Raw genomic sequence first — 23,081 nt, forward strand, 5'->3', positions numbered from 1 at the left:
GCTGTTTTACGTTAACTTTATAAAGCAGCCCTAATAATCGAGCTTGTGCTGGCGATGCTGATTAGAAAGCCACTGAACACGTTTTTCTTTTATTATTTTCATAAATGTCAGAGCTTATTTTTTTCTTTCTTCTCGCCAAGTTATGTGGAATACTGCCAAACATGCAATGAGTAACAAAGTAATTTCGCATTTATTCTGTGGTACTCTGCTATGCCAACTGAATAACTGAGGGCATTACGCAAACGGCATTGACTGTATGTTGATGGGTGTTGTTCGTGGTTGTCACAGTTAGTATTTCTTGTTCATTGAGCGCAAATACAAAATTAGCTAACTTTATAAACTTACCTAATTGACGAGATGTCGATGAAAATGTTGTGGAGGATGTTGAAACATGAGCAATAACTGGATTTAAAGCAACCTAAGGATTTGCATTATCGAATATTTTTATCCAATAAGTGACGTGATTAATGTTAGCTAATGAAACTAAAGTATTAGTTGCTTGTGCACAATGAAAAAAAAGAAAACTCTTGACCAGCCTTAACGAAAGTCTCTCAACGTACAATGGATGCTGTTCACATTTAGTTGGTGGCACATCCAGTATGCAACTTAATAGCGGTTTCCGAGGAACGCGAATGGGTGTATGACATATTTTTCCCTTAGTGAACTTTCCTCCACCTTGCGGGCTTCCGTAGAACTGATTCGCTGTAACCTAGTAGTGTTCTGCAAAGTCAAATAAACATCTTAATTTGTCTGTGCGTCTCATGCTTAGCCGTACCTAGCGTGCTCCAAAACGCGTATCTTCTACTCTAAAACGAGCAATTCCTGCTCTAATGTGCCAATTTGCTGTTCCCAGAGTTGCTCTGAAACTCCCTAGGCCGCTTTCATCCCTGATCTAGTCATTCATTAAACTATGTTCTCATGGTCACGTGAGCGACATTATGACAGCTGCTCTTAACAAGGGGTCTTTTCTGTTATTTTTGACAGGTTCTCAGGGACAATGTCAAGGCACGCCGGGAAGTGGACCTTCACTGGCGAGCCAGCAACTGCAAGCACATTGTGAACATTGTGGATGTCTATGAAAATGTTTATGGTGGCAACCGATGCCTTCTAGTTGTCATGGAATGGTGAGTATTGCATCCAACCTGTTCCTCCTAGCAACACCATTAGACAGAATAGGTGGTGTTGCTGCTAAATAAATCAGTGTATAAGTATGGGGAAAAGGTTTTTATTTTATTTACAAATATTGCTGTCTCTATTTCGAGACATAGCAGGAGTGGGTACAAGATCTTAGTGCAAAGAAAAGAAGAAACACTCAGATTTTACACACAGATTAACAGGCGATATGGTTAGGCTTAATGAAAACTCTGCAAAAAGCAATGCGTGTAGCGAACCACCCAAGTTGTTCCAAATTTTAACTGTGAGTGGAAAAAAATTCTAAAACAGTCTATGTCCTGAAAAGAACGATGTTTAGTGCGGGGCTATGTCGGGTTGCGTGTGTGCTAGGAGATTTAAAAGAGAAAGGTGCCTGAATGCCGGATGACGTGTGAATGATCTTGTGAAGCAAGATGATTCGTTCACGTGTGCGACCATGTTTCAAAGTCTGCAATGATAAGATGTGAGCATGTGATGAAGCTGAAAAGCTGCGATCATAGCGACCGTAGATAAATCTGATTGCTTTTTTCTGAACTGATTCCAAAAGGTCGATGTCATAATGAACACAGTGAGGGGATCAATCTGTTGAAGCGTATTCCAGCATCGGGCGAACTAGCAATTTGTAAGCAGTTAGTTTACATTCCTTTGTTGCATTCTTTAAAGTTTGTTTAAGGTAACCCAGTTTCCGAAGTGCTTTCCCAGAGATGCGATTAATGTGAGCATGCCATTGTTACATGAAAAGATAACACCCAGGTATTTGAAGTCATTAACGTGGGACAAGTAACTACCATTTGCATTGTAAGAGAAATGTAGCGGCTTCTTTTTGTTACCAAAGGTCATTGCGACTGTTTTAGTGAAATTAATTTTCATTTGCCAAGTGTTACTCCATTCGCAGAACAATAAAAGAAACATTGTTTAATTCCTGTTGATCATTAGGATTAGTAACTGTGTGGTATAGGACACAGTCATCAGCATATAGACGCAACTTGACGGTAGTGTTACTAGTAACATTTACTGCATCATTAATGTAAATTACAAATAACAGAGGTCCAAGCACCAAACCCTGAGGCACGCCTGACGTGACTGTGACTGATGAAGACTGTGCACAATTAAAAGTGACAAATGGAGTTCTTAATTGTCAGTAGTGAGTAATCCAGTCTAGTAATTTAGACCCATTGAATATTGCACGCAATTTACACAGAAGCTTTTTATGGCAGATAAGTCATATTGAAGAGGCGACTTCTAAAAGAGGCCGTTAAGGTAAGTCCGAGTCGCCAAAGGGGCAGCGCAGCACCGACAAAAGACCAAGGCGCTAGCTCGTGCACAAGACTGTCGTCGTCTTCTTCTGGGAGCAAGTGGCACAAGCGCGTGGCATTACCCCTCCTCCCAGAAGAGCATCGACTCGATGCTAAACAAAGCATGGACGGGCAGAAAGACTTGTCCCAGGAGAAACGTAATGGTCCGGAAACCACGACTATTGTGGTGTGCAATATGGTTTTAACCGCACTACGTGCACAATCTCGGGCCGCGGTTGTCGGCGTCGTGCTGGCTGGGTGCCGTCAGGAAGGACTTCATAATTGAGGTCACTTACTCGCCGAAGCACTTTGTAAGGGCCGAAGTACCGACTGATAAGTTTTTCCGAAAGGCCTTTACGGCGGACGGGGGTCCAAACTAGCACTTGGTCACCCGGTTGGTACTCAACTTGTCGGTGGCGAAGGTTGTAGTGTCGCGCGTCAATACACTGTTGTTTCCTGATGTTCACGCGAGCCAGTTGGCGTGCTTCCTCGGCACGTTGCACGAAACGCTCAGTGTCTTCATCAAGATTGTCAGAAGTGTCACATGGTAACATGGCTTCTAACATCGTCTGCACTTTACGACCGTAAACAAGAGCAAAAGGCGTGAAGCGTGTGGTCTCTTGCGTAGCGGTGTTGTACGCAAACGTGACGTATGGTAGGACTTCGTCCCACGTCTTATGCTGCACGTCTATGTACATCGACAGCATGTCGGTCATTGTTTTGTTAAGCCTTTCAGTCAAGCCATTTGCTTGAGGGTGATAGGCAGTCGTCTTTCGGTGCGTGGTGTAACTCAGCTGAAAAACTTCTTCAAGCAGCCTTGCCGTAAACGCCGCTCCTCGATCCGTGATGACACAGGATGGGGCGCCATGACGTAGTACGATGTTCTGTACGAAAAACTGTGCAACCTCAGAAGCTGTGCCTTTAGGAAGAGCCTTTGTTTCAGCATAGCGGGTTAAATAGTCCGTGGCGATAATTATCTACTTGTTTCCGGAAGTAGACAACGGAAACGGGCCCAGGAGGTCCATGCCGACTTGATCGAAGGGCCCTCGAGGCGGTTCGATAGGATTCAGCAATCCCACAGGCTTCACATTCGGCGACTTTCGGCGTTGGCATTCACGGCAGGCTTGGACGTATCGTTTAACACAAGTGGCGAGTTTCGGCCAGTAGTAAGATTTTCGTACCCTGGCAAGGGTTCGAGTGAAACCCAAGTGGCCAGAAGCAGGCTCGTCGTGGCGTGCGAACAGGATTTCATCACGAAGCTCTGTGGGTACGACCAAAAGATAGGTGTTGTTGCTGGCAGCAGAATTCTTCTTGTATAGGATGCCCTGCCATAAACAAAACGACGACAAACCTCGAGCAATTTGCGGGGGCAGAGTGACGTTGCGGCCTTCTAGATGTTCAATTATGGGGCGCAATTCACAGTCTGCTCGCTGCCGTATCGATACGTCTGTCCCGCTTATGGCGCCAAGAAAAGTGCTGTCGTCTTCGATGTGTTGATCGGCAGATTCAACAGGTGCGCGCGACAATGCGTCGGCATCGTCGTGTGTGCGGCCGGACTTGTACACGATGGTCACGTCGTATTCCTGCAGGCGCAGGCTCCACCGTGCCAGTCGTCCAGAAGGGTCTCTTAGGTTTGCCAGCCAGCATAAGGAGTGATGATCCGTCACGACCTTGAATGGGCGGCCATAGAGGTAAGGTCGAAACTTGGCAAGTGCCCATACGACGGCAAGACACTCTTTCTCCGTGGTAGTGTAATTGGACTCGGGTCGTGATAGGGTGCGACTGGCGTAAGCTATGACCCTTTCGTCGTTCTCCTGCCGCTGTACGAGCACCGCACCCAGACCGACGTTACTGGCGTCGGTATGAATTTCTGTTGCACCTCCCGAATAGGATGGTCGTGGTGACGGCGATCGCGACTGGCGCCTTGATGACGGTGGCGCACGCTGTCGGGCGAGAAAATCTTCAATCTCGGGTGGCTGTTGTCCGAAACGGGGTCGGGGTGAATTGACAGGAAACCCCTGGAGTCCAAGGTGGCGGTACTGGCACTCTCGGTATAAATGTCCCGCCTCACCACAGTGGTAACAGAGCGGTCGACGATCAGGCATGCGCCAAATGTCCGATTTACGCGCGGATGGCCGAGCCTCTCCAAAATAAGGAACCGCCTGCGCTGACTGAAGCGTCGCATACGGGGTGACGGCAGGTAGGGGCGCTGGTGCAGGGATAGGGGGCCTGAATGCGTCGGCATAAGCCGCACGCTGGTAGTCGCTCATGGTAGGAGGCGTCACCGGCGACGGGGCGGGGCATCTTAAAACGTCAGCGTATGTTGCCCGTCGAGGTTCACTTGATGTTGTGAAGGCCTCAACTGGTGGAGCGGCCTGAAGTGCTGCTTCGTAACGTGGTGCGCCGAGCGCATGCTGCACTTCGTCACGCACGACGCTAGCGATGAAGTTGGCTGGAGGCTGTTGCGTCTGATGCAGCTGTCGCAGCTCGTCGCGGACTACCGCTCGGATAATCTCGCGAAGCGACTCGACGTCGGTCGTGAGAGCTCCTAGGCCACTGGTAGCAGAGGAGAGATTCACTTGCCGATCGTATTGGTGCGAGCGCTGGTGCAGGGCCTTCTCCATGGCGACGACGTCAGTGAGAAACTCCGCAACCGTTTTGGGCGGACTACGAACGAGTCCACCAAAAAGCTGCTCTTTCACTCCGCGCATCAAGTGACGCAGCTTCTTGTCTTCCGACATGGTAGGGTCAGCTCGCCTGAAGAGACGCACCATGTCTTCCACGTACATAGCCACACTCTCGTTGGGTTTCTGAATGCGAGACTGGAGGGCCCATTCTGCTCGTTCTCGACGATCGGAGCTGGCGTAGGTGTCCAAGAGCCTGCGACAGAACTCGCGCCATGATGTCAGGATGCCTTCGCGGTTCTGGAACCACGTGCGAGCACCATCCAAAAGACAGAAATAAACGTTTTTGAGCTTCGCCTCGTCGGTCCATCCATTGAACTCTGCTACGCGCTCGAAGTCCGCCAGCCAGTCTTCCACGTCTTCTAGAAGGTCGCCATGGAAGGGACTTGGCACACGCGGTTTTTGCAGCGTGTAATGAGGAGGTACCGGAGGTACCGGAGTAGCCGTCGCAGGGTTTGTCGAGGTAGTAGCGGATGTAGCATCCATACCTGCCGACGTTGTCGTTGTCCTCTCAGGTAGCGGCTCAAACTCGGGGGCCAATCCCTGGATTCTCCGGCTGGCGCGATGTACTGGCGTGAGCACCGGTAGCGATCTAGCGTTCCTGCTGCTAGGAGGGGTCTGTTGCATGGGTCGAGAATACCCAGCACCTCCACCAGAAAAATGTCACGTTTAATGAAGAGGCGACTTCTAAAAGAGGCCGTTAAGGTAAGTCCGAGTCGCCAAAGGGGCAGCGCAGCACCGACAAAAGACCAAGGCGCTAGCTCATGCACAAGACTGTCCTCGTCTTCTTCTGGGAGCAAGTGGCACAAGCGCGTGGCAATATGTCTTAGAATAATGAATAAAAATTGTGTCCATTTGATCACGGTTATTGAGTGCAGAAGCTATGTCGTGCATGAATTTGTGAGAAGGTGCGAGTCTCGCCCGGCCGCTGATGTAGTTTTCTCCGCATAGCTCGCGTCTCCTGTAGTCCGGCTTCTCCGCGTGGCTAAGCGCCGGAGGCGATCGTAGTGGTTGCGGCGCGTTGCGAGAGATGGCGCTGGTGTCGCGATGCTAACGCCACCGAACGGCGAGGTCACTTGGGAGAAAAAGGTCGAAGGCGTTTCCTCTTTGGCTTGGGATCGGCGACCAACACGCACGAACGCTTCGTGCGTGCGCCGGCCCACTTCGCGGGACCGTCTCGCGAGGCTAAGAGCAGGACAACGGTATGGACGAACACGGATCGTTCGAACGCGCCACCGTTCGCGTGACCGTACACGGGAATAACTAGGCGATGGTGTCATAGCATGGGGCGAACATATTCGCTCGCTATCCGGTCGCGGTGAGTCGGACTTCCTTGATTTGTCGCGCGCCCATGTGAATGTTCTATTGGCAGTAATTCGGCTAGTGTGTATTAGTGTATGAAAGGTGCAATAAATGACCTTTTGATTGTCTGCACTACTGCGTTGTCGTTCCTTTGTCCCAAGAGCACATGTGAGACCCCACATTTGGCGCTACCAATGTGGTTCGAATTCGGCAACACGGCGAGTTTTCTGTTTTTTGGAGCTGGGACTACTGAAGTTGCAGTAAACAATGGCGACGGGCTTGTCTGACTTTCCAGATTTGTTCATGTTGTCGGAGGTCGCGGCAGATAATCAGAAGCCTAGTGCTAACGCGGCGGCAGCTTCCGAACAAACCGGTAGCTTTGATTTTGAGTGTTTCACGCGGAACAGTCGGGATCGCAGAAACGCCACGTTGGCAGGGTTTAGGCCTGAAAGTAGGCCTAACACGCCTAACACCTCGCCGCGTCGTCCCGCGGACTCGGAGCCACCTATGCCTCTAAATAGTTCGACGCAAGCTGCGGATGCGTCCGAACCTTCGGGCGGTAGTATTCCGTCAAGCGAAATAATGCTGCAGAATGCGCTGCAAGTCATGCAGAGCTTAGCCGGCGCCCTGCAGAAACACCATGCGGGCCCCGTCACAGAGCGAGCGACCACGAATTAAGGTAGACATGCCTACCTATAGTGGGTACCACGATCGCACTAGTGCAAACGAGTACCTCGACCGTCTGCAGTATTATCAGCAAGCAACAGGGCTTTCAGACGCCGAACTTCTCGCGCGCGTGGTCCCTGCTTCACTGACTGAACAGGCGGCTCGTTGGTTCCGACTGGCCCGACACAGAGCCCTGCGCAGTAGAAGAGTTCCGCGCGAACTTCCGCGAGGAATTTCTTCCGGCCAACTACGAGTGGCGTTTGAGGAGAGAGTTGGAGTTGCGTACCCAGCATCCGGACGAGTTCCTGCTGGAGTATGTTCGAGCGATGGACGAACTTTATCGTCTCGCAAGCCCTCTCGCCACCGACGCCGAGAAAGTCGAGCGCGTCACACGGCAAGCGCACCCGACTTTCGCGGCCTACTTCAGGGGATGTAGGTACCGAGACGACGAGCTCGCCACCGAAGCAAAGCGCATCCAAGGGGACATCCTCGCGGCGCGAGCATACCGTCCCGGCCTCCACCCGCCGCGCTGTCACTCGAGCCTCGCTGCGCGTGGAACGGCGGCGGGATCGCTTCACATTCCCCGAGGGTCGGCGCGTCGGCATCGTTCGCCGACGAGCAGGTCCAGCGTGGTTGGGAATTATCAGACCGCGCCTTGGACCCGTACGCCTACGCGCTGAAAACAGCACAGCATAACGCGGCACGCAGTGTGCCGCGGCAGGAACTTGCGACTAATGCGAGAACAGAGGAGCGGCACATGCCGACCGCCGAGCGTGGAAGCTACGGCCCGCCGGATTGGAGCGACGGGCGCCCACGCCACCGAGGCTTCGGTGGCCGTTGCTACCAATGCGGCGGACTGGGGCACATCGCCCGTGACTGCGCAAGCACGCCGTGCCAAGGTCGAGCACGTGGTTCGGGAAACGGGCGAGGCCGCCGGTGATCCACCTTGGGTCCCGGGCGGCGATCTCGAACGCAACTGGCGATTTTGATTTACTTGCGCCTTTGGCTTGTCGCGTAGGAGATGTCGCAGACTCGCAGGCGCCGTTCATCGAGCTAACGATAGCCCGAAAGAAGTTTGCCGCATTATTGGATACTGGGGCAAGCGCTTCTTTATTTGGTGACGAGGTGTTGCAGCATCTCCGCGAGAACGATATCCGCTTAAGAGATAGTGACATCACTTTCCGCCTTGCTTCCGGCACAGCACAATCTAGCGGTGCAGCTAGACTAGTTATTCGTTGGGAGAGGCGCGTCAGGCGACAACGCCTCGTACATCTTCCCGGTCTGTCAGTGCCTGTTATTTTAGGTCGAGACTTTCTCGCCAAGTCGGGTATTTTGATAGACATCACCAGCGGAGGTTACCGAGAGAACGGAACGGGTGTTTTGAAGCATTTCGCAAAGGCGCCCGTGCCTGCGGCGACACGCCAGTCTCCGGGGGCGGCGCGAGCGGGCCACACCCAGCCGCAGCCGAGCGAGCAAACCGTAATCGGTAAAGACGATCAAAGCAACGGAGAGACGGTGGCACAACATTGTGCCGCGACGTCGCAAGGGGCAGCACACCCACTTTTATCAGAGGTCAACAGCCTGCCGGAGAGAGAAAGGGCACGACTGTCATCGCTGTTGTACGAATACGACGCGATTTTCACGGACCGGCCGGGCCTCACTACGTTAGTCAGGCACAGGATAGACACGGGTGACGCTGCGCCGTGGAAATGTAATCCTCGGCCGATAAGCTTGACTAAACGGAAAGCACTTGACAGCGCCTTAGACGAACTCATCGAAACAGGCGTTGTGGAAAAGTCAAACAGCCCATGGGGCTTTCCGGTAGTTCTAGTCCCGAAGAAGGACGATACGTATCGCCTTTGCGTAGACTACCGCAGGCTGAATGAGGTTATGAAGAAGGATGCGTACCCTCTACCCTCCATTTCCTCTTTAGTATCTAACCTAGGCGGGGCGAAGTACTTTACGACGCTCGATGCTAGTCGTGGATATTTCCAGGTCGAAATGGACGAGCGTGACAAAGAGAAAACGGCTTTCACTTGTCACTGCGGGCTCTTTCAGTTCAAAAGAATGTCTTTTGGCTTAGTCGGAGCTCCCGCTACCTATCAGAGGTTGATGGACCGAGTTCTAGGAGATGCGAAGTGGCAACATGCTCTCGCATATCTCGACGACATAGTGGTTTATTCGAAAACATTTGACGAGCACTTGCGCCACTTGAGAGACGTCCTAGACAGGCTGAGGTCCGCGGGTATCACGTTAAACCCGAGTAAAGCTCAGATAGCTGCGAACAGAATAACGCTGTTGGGATTCACGTTGGACAACGGCCGCATTCTGCCGAGTGAGGATAAGCTTGAGGCTATACTGAGCTACCCGTCGCCGAAAGATATCGGCGAACTGAGACGCTTTTTGGGATTGGTGAACTTTTATCGCCAATTCATTCCAGAGTGTGCGGCAGTGCAAGCGCCTTTAACGAAGCTCTTGAGGAAAGACGAGCGTTGGACTTGGGGTCCAGAGCAGGAGGCGGCAGTGCGCGGTCTCACAAAGGTGCTCGCTGACACAGCAGAGTTGCAGCTGCCTGACTTGAACAGGGAGTTTGTGATTCAAACAGACGCAAGCGACCTGGGTCTAGGTGCAATTTTGCTTCAGGAGCACGGAGGCATTCTCCGACCGGTTGCGTTCGCGAGCCGTTCGTTGACGCCGGCGGAAAGGAACTACTCGGTGACAGAGAAGGAGTGTCTCGCGATAGTTTTCGCTCTGCGAAAGTTTGACTATTATGTCGACGGAGTGGCATTCACGATTGAGACTGACCACATGGCTCTCACTTGGTTGAGGCGCTTGAGTGAGCCGAGTGGCCGCCTGGCGCGTTGGGCACTGCTGCTGCAGCGTTACGACTTCACCGTGCGCTACCGCAAAGGAAAGAGCAATGCCGCAGCGGACGCACTTTCGCGAGCGCCAGTCTGGGGCGAGGGAGAATTAAACCCTGGCCGTAGCCCGAGTAAGGGACGCGGAACAACCGTCGATCCTGGGCGAGAGCGTGAACCACGTAAATGATGTCGGTTCCGCAGGAGTTGTCTTCAGCAGAAAGGAGCTGTTCGAGGCTCAGCAGAAGGATCCGTTTTGTCGAAAAGTGCTCGACGGGCTCCGAGAGCCGGGCGGCTGGCAGCTGATGGAGGCAGCTGGTATTGCTGTCGGTGCGGAGCGCTCAGGAACAGCTGGTAATGCTGTGAGCGCGCTGGATTCCTATCTGCTGAATTCCGACGGCGTCCTGCTGAGGTATATTCCCACCGAGAACGACACAAGTGAGGCGTTTAAGGTGGTGATACCGCGCGCGTTGAGAGGAGCACTGCTACGCTACTTTCATGACTCGTGCATCGCTGGGCACGAGAGTGGCCCCAAGACTTACGTTAAGTTGTGTCGCTTCGCTACCTGGCCAGGCATGAAACGGGACGTGATTCGCTACGCCCGATCGTGTCATGTGTGCCAAAGCGTGAAGCCCCGAGGCGGACGACCGCCCGGCTTCATGCAGCCTATCGACAGCCAGACTCCCTGGCAAATCGCGGCATGTGACGTCATGGGACCGTATCCCACAACACCGAGCAGGAACAAATTCTTGCTAGTGGTCACGGATCACTTCAGTAAATGGGTAGAACTTTTCCCCCTACGAAAACTGACGGCACGGGGATCATGGATAAGTTGATGGAGGTTTTCACCAGGTTTGGTTTTCCGGAGCGATTGATAACGGACAATGCGCCCTACTTCACTGCAAAGGTGTTCGTTGACTCATGCGCCGCACTGGGCATTAAGCATAAGAAAACGACAACCTACCATGCTCAGTCGAACCCCACTGAACGAGTCAATCGCAACATCAAGCACATGCTTGTCGCGTTCTCTGAAAGGCATAAGGAGTGGGATACCTACCTTCCAGAGATCGGGTTTGCATTGCGATCGACAGTGAACCGCTCGACTGGGTACGCGCCTTCTTCTCTCAACCTGGGCAGAGTGCTGCCGAATCCGATGGATAGGGTTCTCGCGGATCGCAGCGGAGATCCAGTCGCGCCGTCAGCACGAGCTGAATACGCGACGCATCTACGTCCCAAGATCACGGAAGCTTTACATAAAGCACGCTGTAATCTTCGCACTGCAAGGGCACAGCAGAAGGCGCAGTACGACCGCTCGCATCGGAACGTCCACTACGAAGTGGGCGATCTGGTGCTTCGACGCCGGCACGTTCTCAGCGATGCTACCAAACATTTCGCTGCCTCACTGGCGCCGAAGTGGACCGGGCCGTATCAAGTGAGAGAGAAGGTTTCCTCGCTTGTTTACCGGCTCGAGAACAAGAAAGGAAAGCCGATCGGCGGACCGGTACACGTATGCGACCTGAAACGCTACGTGCCGCGTGATGAGCAGTGGGAGGCGATCAGGCCCTCCCTCAACCGCGATCGGTGAGAGAGAGCAGTCAGAACCGAACAGCGAGCCCGCAGCCGCGCTACAATTTGCGTAGCAGGCGAAAGTAATCTGACTGCTAGTTGCGCAACCCGACGACTGCGAGGAACATTCGTAAGTCCGGGTGGCGTTGCGTACCGCGTGAGCATACAGCCGCGCCGGGCAGGCACCCCAGATGTGGGGTCTCACATGTGCTCTTGGGACAAAGGAACGACAACGCAGTAGTGCAGACAATCAAAAGGCCATTTATTGCACCTTTCATACTGTGATGGTTATGTTGTGGGCGCAGGTCAGCCAGACGCACAAGAAAGCAACCAGAGACACAAAGAGACGTATTTATGACACGAACGGCAGATGGGACGAATACGGGAACACGAACTATACAGATAAGCGGGATAAGTGTCACGCTCGAGCACTCACAAGTCTAAACAGGAGTCCGGTCTCGTGGCGACGGCTCGGCGGACTTGGCTCTGACGGCGGTGGGTTTATGGGCGGCGGTTGAAGCTCAGGATGGCTCCGGGACGTAGCCCGGTTCCGTAGCGTTGGCTCTGGGTCGTAGCCCGAGCTCGGCACCGTAGCGGTGGGATGAGAGCCGGGGCGAAGCCCAGCACAGCAGTGGGTGAAAGCCGGGGCGGCGCCCGGTTCGGAGAACAGGACCAGGGCTCTGGGTCGTAGCCCGAGCCTGGAAGCACGGCAGCAGTCGTGCGAGCGGGAACGAGGCCGTGCTCCGCAGGACCCGCGTCGATGGTAGAAGCCGGGGCGGCGCCCAGTTCACAGTGCAGGACCGGGATGCCGGGACGTGGGCCGGCGTTCGGTCCGCTCCATCTCGCTGCACTGCCCGTTCTGTCCGCCTGGCTGCCCCGTCGTTTCCGATGGTCTCCCCCGGCACGCGCACCGACCACGCGCACCAGCGACGCTCACTCCCGCGCTTTTCGGCCCCGCACTCCGAGCACAAGCACAGAAAAGCCCGCGCATTTCAAATATCGGTTCTGCACACCGATCACAAATATTAAGTTGTCGTCCTCCTACCACACATACACTAATACATACTAGCCGAATTACAACCAATAGAACATTCACACGGGCGCGCGACAAATCAAGGAAGTCCGACTCACCGCGACCCGATAGCGAGCGAATACGTTCGCCCCATGCTATGACACCGTCGCCTAGTCGTTCACGTGTACAGTCACGCGAACGGTGGCGCGCTCGAACGATCCATGTTCGTCCATACCGGTGTCCTGCTCTTAGCCTCGCGCGACGGTCGCGCGAAGCGGGCCGGCGCACGCGCGAAGCGTCCATGTGTGTTCGTCGCCGATCCCAAGCCAAAGAGAGAGCGCCTCCGACCTTTTTCTCCCAAGTGACCTCGCTGTTCGGTGGCGTTAGCATCGCGACACCAGCGCCATCTCTCGCAACATGCCGCAACCACCGCCGGGCTTAGCCACGCAGAGAAGCCGGACTACAGGAGACATGCGGGGAAAACAACATCAGGGGACGCGTGAGAGTCGCGCATCCCCACATCCCCCCAACCTTAAATCACTACACATACGCCGGCGAAACATGTCACAAGGCCTCTCAACGCGCGATTCGCGAACAAAAGTTAGTAAATGCGATAGTGGCGCCACCGAGTAAATGTCCACGCGTTATCCACAACGTGCGAGCCGACATTGACTCTGGGGTTCACCGCTGGCGTCCGTTGGTCACAGCACCACGTCTGCAGATTCGATGGCACGACTCCAGCCCAGGACTCCGGAAACGGCGACTCAGAAGTCGGCACGAGCAAGTGTCGCTCGCGCCCTGCTGACGAGAGCCGCAGTAGCCGTTGGTGACTGCCGGCTCTTTTCCCAGCCGCCGAGGGTGGCGAGCCGGACATTGGCGGCCGCCGAAGTCGCTGCGCCGAATTGACCACAGGCATCTCCAAAGCCTGGGGTAGCTCGATTGTAGTCCGGGGCAGCAGCGCTGACGATGTGCAGGTGAAAGCAAACCATGGGTGACTCCGCTCACGCTGCGTACACTCAACGCACTCGACAAACACTAAAGTAGTGCAAGGGAGAGGAATTCGGCATACGCATCGCCCATGTGGTACGATGTTCAATTCGGCTAGTGAAATTTCGGACGGCATTTCAGATGCTGAGTTCACGTGAACAAAGCTTGCTTTCTTGAGTCGAACGAGTAATTTCAATTCGTGCGAGGCGAACGAATCAGGGAAGCAATGTGCGACATCTCAACACCACGGTCCACCAGGTTGTCTCCCTCAACGTGCGACAGGCGGCTTTGTTAAGCCTTGGGCCTAATGCGTCGCTACTTTGACAACAACCGGCATCAAAAAAAAAAAAAAAACAACGCTCAAAATGGGCACAAGAACAGGTAGCCGTGAGGAGACGTTAGCTCTGTGAGGTGGTCCTACTCCGCTCGGTGCACACAGCATCCGAGTTGACGGCGCCCACCGTCCCAGACGGTGTCGGAGCGCCCGGTGCCAGGCTGCAATACCAGTCAGCCCGTAGCGGCACCCGTGGCCCGCGGCCACCCGGCTCCCTGAGCCTCGACTTCCGAAGTCAAAGACATAGAAGAAGCTATTTACATAAGAAATTCGGACCACCCACGAGGCTTCCGTACTCACTCGCTTCAGGCTTGCCAATGCTCCGCGGGCGCTAGGCCTCGCTCCCCCAGGATGCAGACCACGTGGCTCTCGTACCGACGAGTGTACTTCAAAACTTTCGCGAAAAGGCTTAGCATGTTGAAAAGTTCAAACATGCTACAGCAACCGTCGCCTCGCTCAAGAAAGCACACCGCCGACACTAGCGATCAAAATCCACGCTAGGACTACGCTTCGGTTGAAACATCTCGAACCGAGCAAAGCTGTTAAAATTATCGTCCGATGCCCCAAGAGGTCCACGTTGGGCAGCCAGATGTGGGGTCTCACATGTGCTCTTGGGACAAAGGAACGACAACGCAGTAGTGCAGACAATCAAAAGGCCATTTATTGCACCTTTCATACACTAATACATACTAGCCGAATTACAACCAATAGAACATTCACACGGGCGCGTGACAAATCAAGGAAGTCCGACTCACCGCGACCCGATAGCGAGCGAATACGTTCGCCCCATGCTATGACACCATCGCCTAGTCGTTCACGTGTACAGTCACGCGAACGGTGGCGCGCTCGAACGATCCGTGTTCGTCCATACCGGTGTCCTGCTCTTAGCCTCGCGCGACAGTCGCGCGAAGCGGGCCGGCGCACGCGCGAAGCGTCCGTGCGTGTTCGTCGCCGATCCCAAGCCAAAGAGAGAGCGCCTCCGACCTTTTTCTCCCAAGTGACCTCGCCGTTCGGTAGCGTTAGCATCGCGACACCAGCGCCATCTCTCGCAACGCGCCGCAACCATCGCTGGGCTTAGCCACGCAGAGAAGCCGGACTACAGGAGACATGCGGGGAAAACAACATCAGGGGACGCGTGAGAGTCGCGCATCCCCACAAGTTTTGAAAATATTTAATGGCATTAACCAATTAGAACACCATGCACTTATTGCATCCAGGTCAGTTTGTAGTAAGTGATTATCAGTGTTACTTGTTACGCATCGATAAAGTACACAATCATCTGCAAATAGTCTGATTTTGGATAACACGCAACTGGGTAAATCATTAATATAGATTAGAAAGAGTAAAGGTCCAAGTACGCTGCCTTGTGGAACTCCAGGCGTAACATCAGCATAAGATGAGTTAGAATGTGTTAACCGATGTAAACTGAATTCTAGATGAGAGAAAATCGGTGATCCATGCAATTATAGTAGGGTGAATGTTAAGCTGTGAAAGTTTAAGTAACAGCTTATGGTGTGGAACACGATCAAATGCCTTAGAAAAATCTAAAAATATTGCGTCAACTTGAAACCCAGCGTCTATCAGAGTGTGTATGTCGTTAATAAATCCGGCCAGTTGTGTGTCGCATGAGTAGCCCTTGCGAAAACCGTGCTGATGCTTAAAAATAATATTATGGTCTTCAAGGAAGTTGATGACTGTGTATGATATGTTCGAGTAATTTACAAATAGTGCTGGTTAAGGAGATGGGACGATAATTGAGCGGACAAGCACGATCACCTGATTTGAAAATGTGTATTAGTTTAGCAATGCTCCTGTCATTAGGAATACAGCCAGTTGATAGTGACTGGGAAAATAGAGCGGTTAACATAGAAAAATACTATGCGATGTATTCTTTAAATATTTAATATTGAAGTCTAGATGGTCAGCACTAGATGATGTTTTAAGATTGGTTAGTAGAGATAAAACACGAGACTCACTGATGAATACCTCGTGCATAGTGATTCCCACTAACGCCTTTAAAGTTGGCAATGAGTTGACTTTTCATGAGTGAAAATTGTTACAAACGTATCATTAAGAAGTTGAGCGCAATCTGAATCGGGGATAGGAACTCCATGAGAATCTGTAAGACTGATGTGAGCGCGGATTCCAGGGTTCACAACACGCCAAAAGCGACGAATATTATTTTTTAGCATGCATGGTAAATTATGAGCAAAAAAGTTATGGTGAGTAAATATTAGCAATGCCTTATAAGCCTTTTCACACACTTTGTGTTTATCATGGGCACTCGCGAGACCAGTCAGTTTTGCCTGCCTGTACACTCTCTTCTTTTTGTTATTAAGCCGCGAAAGCTTGTTGGAAAACCAAGGAGAACTGCTTTTGCAGGAATTGGATAACATAGGAATGAACGGGTCAATGAGAGAACTGAGGGTGGCTCTAAGGAGTTCTGTTCAATGGAGCATGAATGAAAATCATGCAAAAATTGATCTGAAAATGTTGTTAATTCATTGTTAATGTAAATGGATAAATAAAATTTGTCCGCTTTAGATTCTCCAATGGATGCAGTTTACAGAACTGCAATGTCTGTTTTTGCTGCAGAGCTACAAATTTGGAAACGTCGTGCAATTTTTTTTGACATTACCAAGTTTTAAAAATTCCTTTGAAAAAATTCAGGCTTAAAAGCGAAATTCCGATTCAAACAGTCACTAGAATTTAACTTTCTTTCACAAATGCAACAAATTTCATTAAAATCAGTCCACTGCCTAGCACACCGGTGTTCCTTACGAACATAAATGGTGCAAGGCGATCGAGCCTCATCTTGTAACAATATAATCAGGTTCAACGTTTTATTATTTTTTAAATTTATTTCTTTACCCACAGCGCCGATGTGGCATTACAGTGGTACATGGTACCACTGTAACGTGCTACATATAACATAACACAAATGCAGGTATATGGCAACAGAGACAACAAAACTAGAAAACAGCATCATCGTCAGCAAAATAACTGAAAAGCATAACATACATCGACTCAGTACACAAGTGTGTTTTAAAACCCAAAAGTGTGTTATAAAGCAAAAGAAAACAAACACAATACACTTGTAAATGCAGAGGTACAGATACATAACTTCTAAGCGGGTATTTCACGCAGCAACACTTTGCAATGATAAGCACAAACTGGGTACACTTTGAAACACATGAATCATGGCAGCTGTGCACAGATAGCTGCTTCGAGTCTAACAATGAAATGACGTGACCTGGCTCAAGGCAGAATAGAATACTTCATTTGATGCGATAGTCGTAAGATATTATTTAAGATATCATACATGCTTCTCTAATGCAAAATAAAGCCTGATATGCCCCTTCTATCTCTTCTGAAACTGTATTTTAGTTGTTCCCAGCCTGCTCCAAAACAGCAATTTACCAGCTTCCAGGAGTGTATCAGACAAACTGTATCATTTCCACCCCTGATGGGGCTTACAACGTCTGCTCGCAAAACTACATACATCCCTGTGTACTCACCCGCCGGGGTTGCTGCGCTGCTGAGCACGAGGTCGCGGCATTGAATCCCGGCCGCGGTGGCCACATTTCGATGGAGGCGAAATGCGAAAACGCCCGTGTGCTTGCATTGTAGTGCACGTTAAAGAACCCCAGGTGGTCAAAATTAATCCGGAGCCCTCCACTAAGGCGTGCCTCATAATCAGAACTGGTTTTGGCACACAAAACCCCAGAAAGAAGAAGGAGAATCCCTATGTACTCTTGGCTAAAATACCATTTTAGTTGGAGCCGCTCCCATCTGCCTTCTATTTCTGAACACTGAACCCTGGTGCATGCCATTTCTAAATGATTTTTCTTTCAATTCTGTCAGTAATGCACCAGCACTCTTTTTCCTCCTTTTACGAAATTTCTAGGATTTTCTGTTTTCTGTCTGCTTCCCTCCCTCTCCCACGCCTACGCTTTTCCTGTACAGCTTTGAATGGCTCCGGTTCAACTCTGGCTTCATTTTATTTTTCATCGACCAGCACATCCTCTTAGCACACGCGTTTTCTTACGCCGTCTTACATTCAATCTCCTGTGAATCTTCTTACACTTCTGCGTTGCACGTCTTGGGCGATTAGGGTATCTACCAGCTTTCTCATTGCTCTCGGAGTTTGACTGACCCATCACTGATGCTTGGCGATCGCTGAAACAGACTTCTATTACCAACACGATGTAGTTCCAAGGTGAAGCTAGTTTTTTTTCTCTACTACCTTCTGCTCCTTGGTTAGTCAAACCTCAATCGGGATGTCAGCCATCCTCTTATATGGGTCATTCAGCATCAAGGGTTCCCAAGTCGTAAGCTTCTCTTCTATGACGTCACGGGTACTGTCTAGTCTGCCAACTTTTTCTGGCATCTTTCTCCTGTTATGCTGCTCTGCTACGCTTATGCGCCTGCTTTCCACCTTTATCTCGGTCTCTCTCTCTCTTTCATTTTCAATGCATGTAACCTTTCTTGCAGCATCTTGATCTCTTTCTCTTGGAGCTGCTTTCTCTCCTCATATGCTTTCTTAGCTGCAGCACGTTCTGCTAATCGAGCGGCATCGACACGTTTCCTTTCATCTTCAATTAGTTTGAGGCCCTGCTCCTTGCTGAGCTTTTGTTCACAAAACGTAGCTAATATATCCTATCCCAGTCCATCCAACCAGGTTCCCAAAATCCGTGACAGGACCGGAACTAAATCCTGACAGCCTTGGCAATTGGCACGAATTTAGGCGCTCTGGAAACATACAGGAGACAAGATTGCAAGCAGCACTTAAAAAATAAAGATTTATAACACACAAATGAACAAGCCAGAAAGGGGACAAATATAACAAATACCTCTATTAACACCCCAGCTATAGCATCCCAGTTGTCAATAGGCTAAAGGGCAAACGGTCCGACCCCCCTAGCCTCTCTGACCGCGTCGATGCACGAAGGGAACATTCTTACTTTCTGTCACCGGCTTGTGTTGCCTGAAAGTCCGGGCTTGATCACATTTCATCCATGATCGGTACTCCCGACGATCCTGTAGACTTCGTCACCTGTGTAGCAGTGGGACAATCCGCCTGTCTCTGATGCCTGTGTCCCAGTCGTCGTCGATGACGTAGCAGCGAGGCCTAGGAGTTTAGGCCTAGCGATGGGTTCGGCTGCCCCCTCAGTCATGTACCTAGCTCAAGTGATGACGAGGTGCCCTGGGGACTGTGTTGCGTGACGCTGCTGGCCTGCCTTTGAAGGAGGATAGCTGCTGGGGTGCCTGGAACCCAGCAGCTCGGACTTGCTGCAGCGTGAGAGGCTGCAGCAAATCCGAGGAGCCTCGCTCGAACGTCGCCGAGGTTGACGGCCGCGCCTTAGAATGCCAGCGTCATGGCCGCTGAACACCCGCTGTTCTTGTTGCCACTACGGTGCTGGTGAGCCAACCTTCCTTGACCGAAGCCACCCAGACAATGCCAACTCGGTGCTGCTCCTCTCCCGATCACGGCTCGAGTTACACTCCTTGAGCACTCGTGTCGTTTCGAATGTTCCGCGCTCTTCATTGTCGTCGTTCTTCTTTGTCTGCTTTCCCCTTACTCATGACGATAGTCGGTGGCTATTCGGAAAAGGAGCAGGCCATCAGGCTAGCGAAGCCCAATAGAACATCACGAGTCAACCCAGAACGAACTGACTTTATTTTCTCCCGCGGCCACTTGCCTCTGTTGCCAGGCATGGCACAACTGAACACAAACTATCAGCTCTGCTTGGGGGCTCTGCACTTCAGCTATTAGCATTGCAACCCTCCTCCCCTCTTAGGAGAAAGACGATAGGGAGTACTTCACTGGTTTCCTAGTCCTTGTGCCACGTCACAGCTCTTTGGTGTGCTTGGCGTAGCCATGACAGAGTTACCCTTCACACACACACCACTGTTGACTGCAGTCACGTCACTGTCCATGGCACAGCTACTTCCAGAAAAGCTAGTTCCAGGTGGCTGTTCCTCATCAGGCACCTCCGGAACAGCTGGTGTATGGAGGGGCGGCTGCTCCAATTGTGGTGGAACTGCAGCACTAGCAGGGTGAAGTACGTCCGTTTCAGCAGAAGTCAGAGGTGCTTCTGTCTGCGCAAGGCACAGCTGGTCACCGTGTCGGTACCATGTCCAATCTTCAACACGGACGTGGGCTGATGGTGGAGTGATGTCCACAACACTGGCAGGCACCCATGGTGCGTCCCTGCGGAATTTCCGCGCATACACCTCATCGCCTGGTTGCAGGATGGAGCCTGCCGGGACCCTCTGTCGGCGTAAAACTTTTGCTTCAGTTGTTTTAGAAGCACCGATGTCTGTAGACTTGGCCGCAGGACATCCAACGGAGTCTTGAAAGTTTTCCCTGCCTTGTGCTCACATAGTGGTTGACCTTTTGTTTGATGTGGTGTGGTCCTGTAATGTAACAGGAATCTGGAGATCTGCGTTTGGAGGTTACCAGAACCAGACTTCTTGAGTTTGTTTTTTATGGCCTGTACCACTCGCTCTGCTACACCGTTTGAGGCAGGATGATACGGCGCTACCAGCATGTGGTATACTGTGCACTAGTAAAAGCAGGACCATTGTCGGAAACTATTACGTCGGGAGGCCGTGCTGAGCGAATGCAATTCTCAGGGCGGAAATAGTAGCTTCTGCAGATGTGGAAGACACGGGGAAGACTTCTATCCGCTTTGAGAAAGCATCCACAATAACCAAACATCTATGTCCTAGAATCAATGTGAAGCCTTGACCAGGGTTGCTGAGGCCAGGGCATCTGTTGGACCGGCTGTGCACTTTGATGTTGAGCCTGGCACTGTTGGCAATGTGATTGTGTATGCCTGGCCACCAGACATGGCTCCTGGCAATCATCTTGCTCTTATCAATACCAGGTTGGCTGGCATGAAGCATGGCAAGTACCTGGGCCTGCAATAGAACCACGACTCTTGATGCTCATTAGTAGGCAACCCTCACGGAGACTCAGTTCTGTGCTTCTGGTGTTCAAGGGGTTCCACTCTGGTCTCTCCTGGGAGGCTTTATCCTTTCAAAATAAAAGGAAGAACACGACCCAGAACTGGATGGTTCCTTGTGGCTCGTGCCACAACGACGAGTGAAAGGAGTCGCGGATATGCCTCCTCTTTCTCAGCAGGGTGAGGGAATGCGGTGCTGTCATTGGGCAGCGGCAGTATACTAAGAGCATCGGCATGATTGAGCTCTTTACCATGCTTGTATACAAGTTCGTACTTGTAAGCGGAGAGCTTCAGAGCCGACCTGACCACTCGAGGCAAAGCTTGCACTGGAACAGGCTTGTTGGCACCCAACAGTCCAAGAAGTGGCTTGTGGTCAGTGTGTCCTTCAAATGGTATGCCCCACAAGTACTGGTGGAACAGATCCACACCAAAGCCAGTGCCTCCTTGTCAAGTGACTGTAGTTTTGTTCTGCTTTTGACAAGCTCCTCAAGGCAAAAAGCAATGGGACGTTCTCGGCCATCAGCATCATTGGGCGCCAGAACTGCACCTATACCATAAGGCGATGCGTCGCAGCTGTGGCACACAGGCCTCTCAGGGGTAAATGCACTAGAACTGGAGCTCGAGTGACCAGGTGCTTGCAGGCAGTGAATGGATCTGGCTGTTGTTGTCCCCGCTGCCACTTCTTTCTATCACAAAGAAGCAAGTGCAACGGGAAAGAAATGACGATAAAAATTGACAAGTCCCAAGAAACTTGGAGCTCCATGACATCTTGTGACACGGGGGCATACATAATGGCAGCCAGCTTGTCAACATTCGAGGAAAGCCTTTCCTTTCTGATGATGTGCCCAAGATATTCAACTTGTGGCACGAAGAAGTGGCACTTGTCGAGTTTCAACTTAAGGTCAGATTCTTGTAGTTTGCCAAGCACAGGACGGAGGCTGCAAGGTGCTCAGCATCGTTTGCACCAATGACAAGAATGTCATCGAAGTAGACTGCTACATGTGGCAGTTCCCTTAGCAAGTTCTCCATCTCACGTTGAAATATTGTAGGTGCAGGCGAGACCCCAAAAGGCAAGCGGCTGTATTTTAACAACCACATATGCGTCGAAATCGGGACATACTCTCTAGAGGTCTCATCAAGCACAACTTGCTGGAATGTGTCTCGCATGTGCCCAAGATATTCAACTTGTGGCACGAAGAAGTGGCACTTGTCGAGTTTCAACTTAAGGTCAGATTCTTGTAGTTTGCCAAGCACAGGACGGAGGCTGCAAGGTGCTCAGCATCGTTTGCACCAATGACGAGAATGTCATCAAGTTGACTGCTACATGTGGCAGTTCCCTTAGCAAGTTCTCCATCTCACGTTGAAATATTGTAGGTGCAGACGAGACCCCAAAAGGCAAGCGGGTGTATTTTAACAACCACATATGCGTCGAAATCGGGACATACTCTCTAGAGGTCTCATCAAGCACAACTTGCTGGAATGTGTCTCGCAAGTTGAATTTTTAAAATTTCTCACCGTCAGCCAGCACGGTCCACAGGTCCTCAACCCTTGGAATCGGCTACTGCTCCACTGTTGCTACTGCGTTTATGGTGACACCAAAGTCTCCACGCCCATCCTTTTTTCTCACAGGAACAATAGGTGCAGCCCACTTTGCTGTCTTGCTCTTCACTGGAACAAGGATGGAATCTCTTCTTAATCTCTGAATTCCTTGGGCGACTCCATCTGTCGGGTTTTACGGCAGTGGGCATGGCTTGAAGAACTGTGGTGGGGCATCTGAAGGAACATGTAGGGAAGCTTTGGCACCCCTGAACGTACCCAGGCCTTCAAACACTTCAGCATCTTGTATTAGGTGTTCGATGTCAGAAAGTGCATGGATCTTCACTTTAATGTCGGAGAGGCCGATGCCTAGCTCGTGCAACCAGTTGTGTCCTAGCAGAGTGGGTGATCCGTCCCCGGTTAGAAAAATGCTACCGTCAGCTGCCTTGCCTTGAAATTTTACACTGACATCGGACTTGCCTTGGATTTCTTTCAGTTACTTGGAATAGCTTCGCAGAAACAATTGCAATGGCTGCACAGGAACCGAAGGCAAGAGCTGTAGAAAACGTGACTTGGCAATGACACTTGCCCCCGTGCCCAGTTCCATGCGGGAGCGGCTTGCTGTCATCAACTTGGCACATGTCGAAAACTTCAGAAGACAAAGTTGTAGCGGCGCCTTCATCTCGGACAGTATTCACGCGATGACGGTAGCTCAACA

The 23,081-nt window shown here is 51.4% G+C and overlaps 1 protein-coding gene across 3 annotated transcripts in view; it reads left to right on the forward strand.

The window, feature by feature from the left end:
* Positions 1-23,081, forward strand: part of LOC119461843 (MAP kinase-activated protein kinase 2) — a 329,640-nt gene that overhangs the window by 43,857 nt on the left and 262,702 nt on the right. For all 3 annotated transcript variants that reach the window (XM_049672746.1, XM_049672747.1, XM_037723215.2), the window contains exon 2: positions 985-1,124. In XM_049672746.1, the coding sequence (XP_049528703.1) occupies positions 985-1,124 (140 nt within the window). The remainder of the gene's footprint in view (positions 1-984; positions 1,125-23,081) is intronic.

Source organism: Dermacentor silvarum, chromosome 8, assembly GCF_013339745.2.
Source record: "Dermacentor silvarum isolate Dsil-2018 chromosome 8, BIME_Dsil_1.4, whole genome shotgun sequence".
Classification (NCBI taxonomy): domain Eukaryota; kingdom Metazoa; phylum Arthropoda; class Arachnida; order Ixodida; family Ixodidae; genus Dermacentor; species Dermacentor silvarum.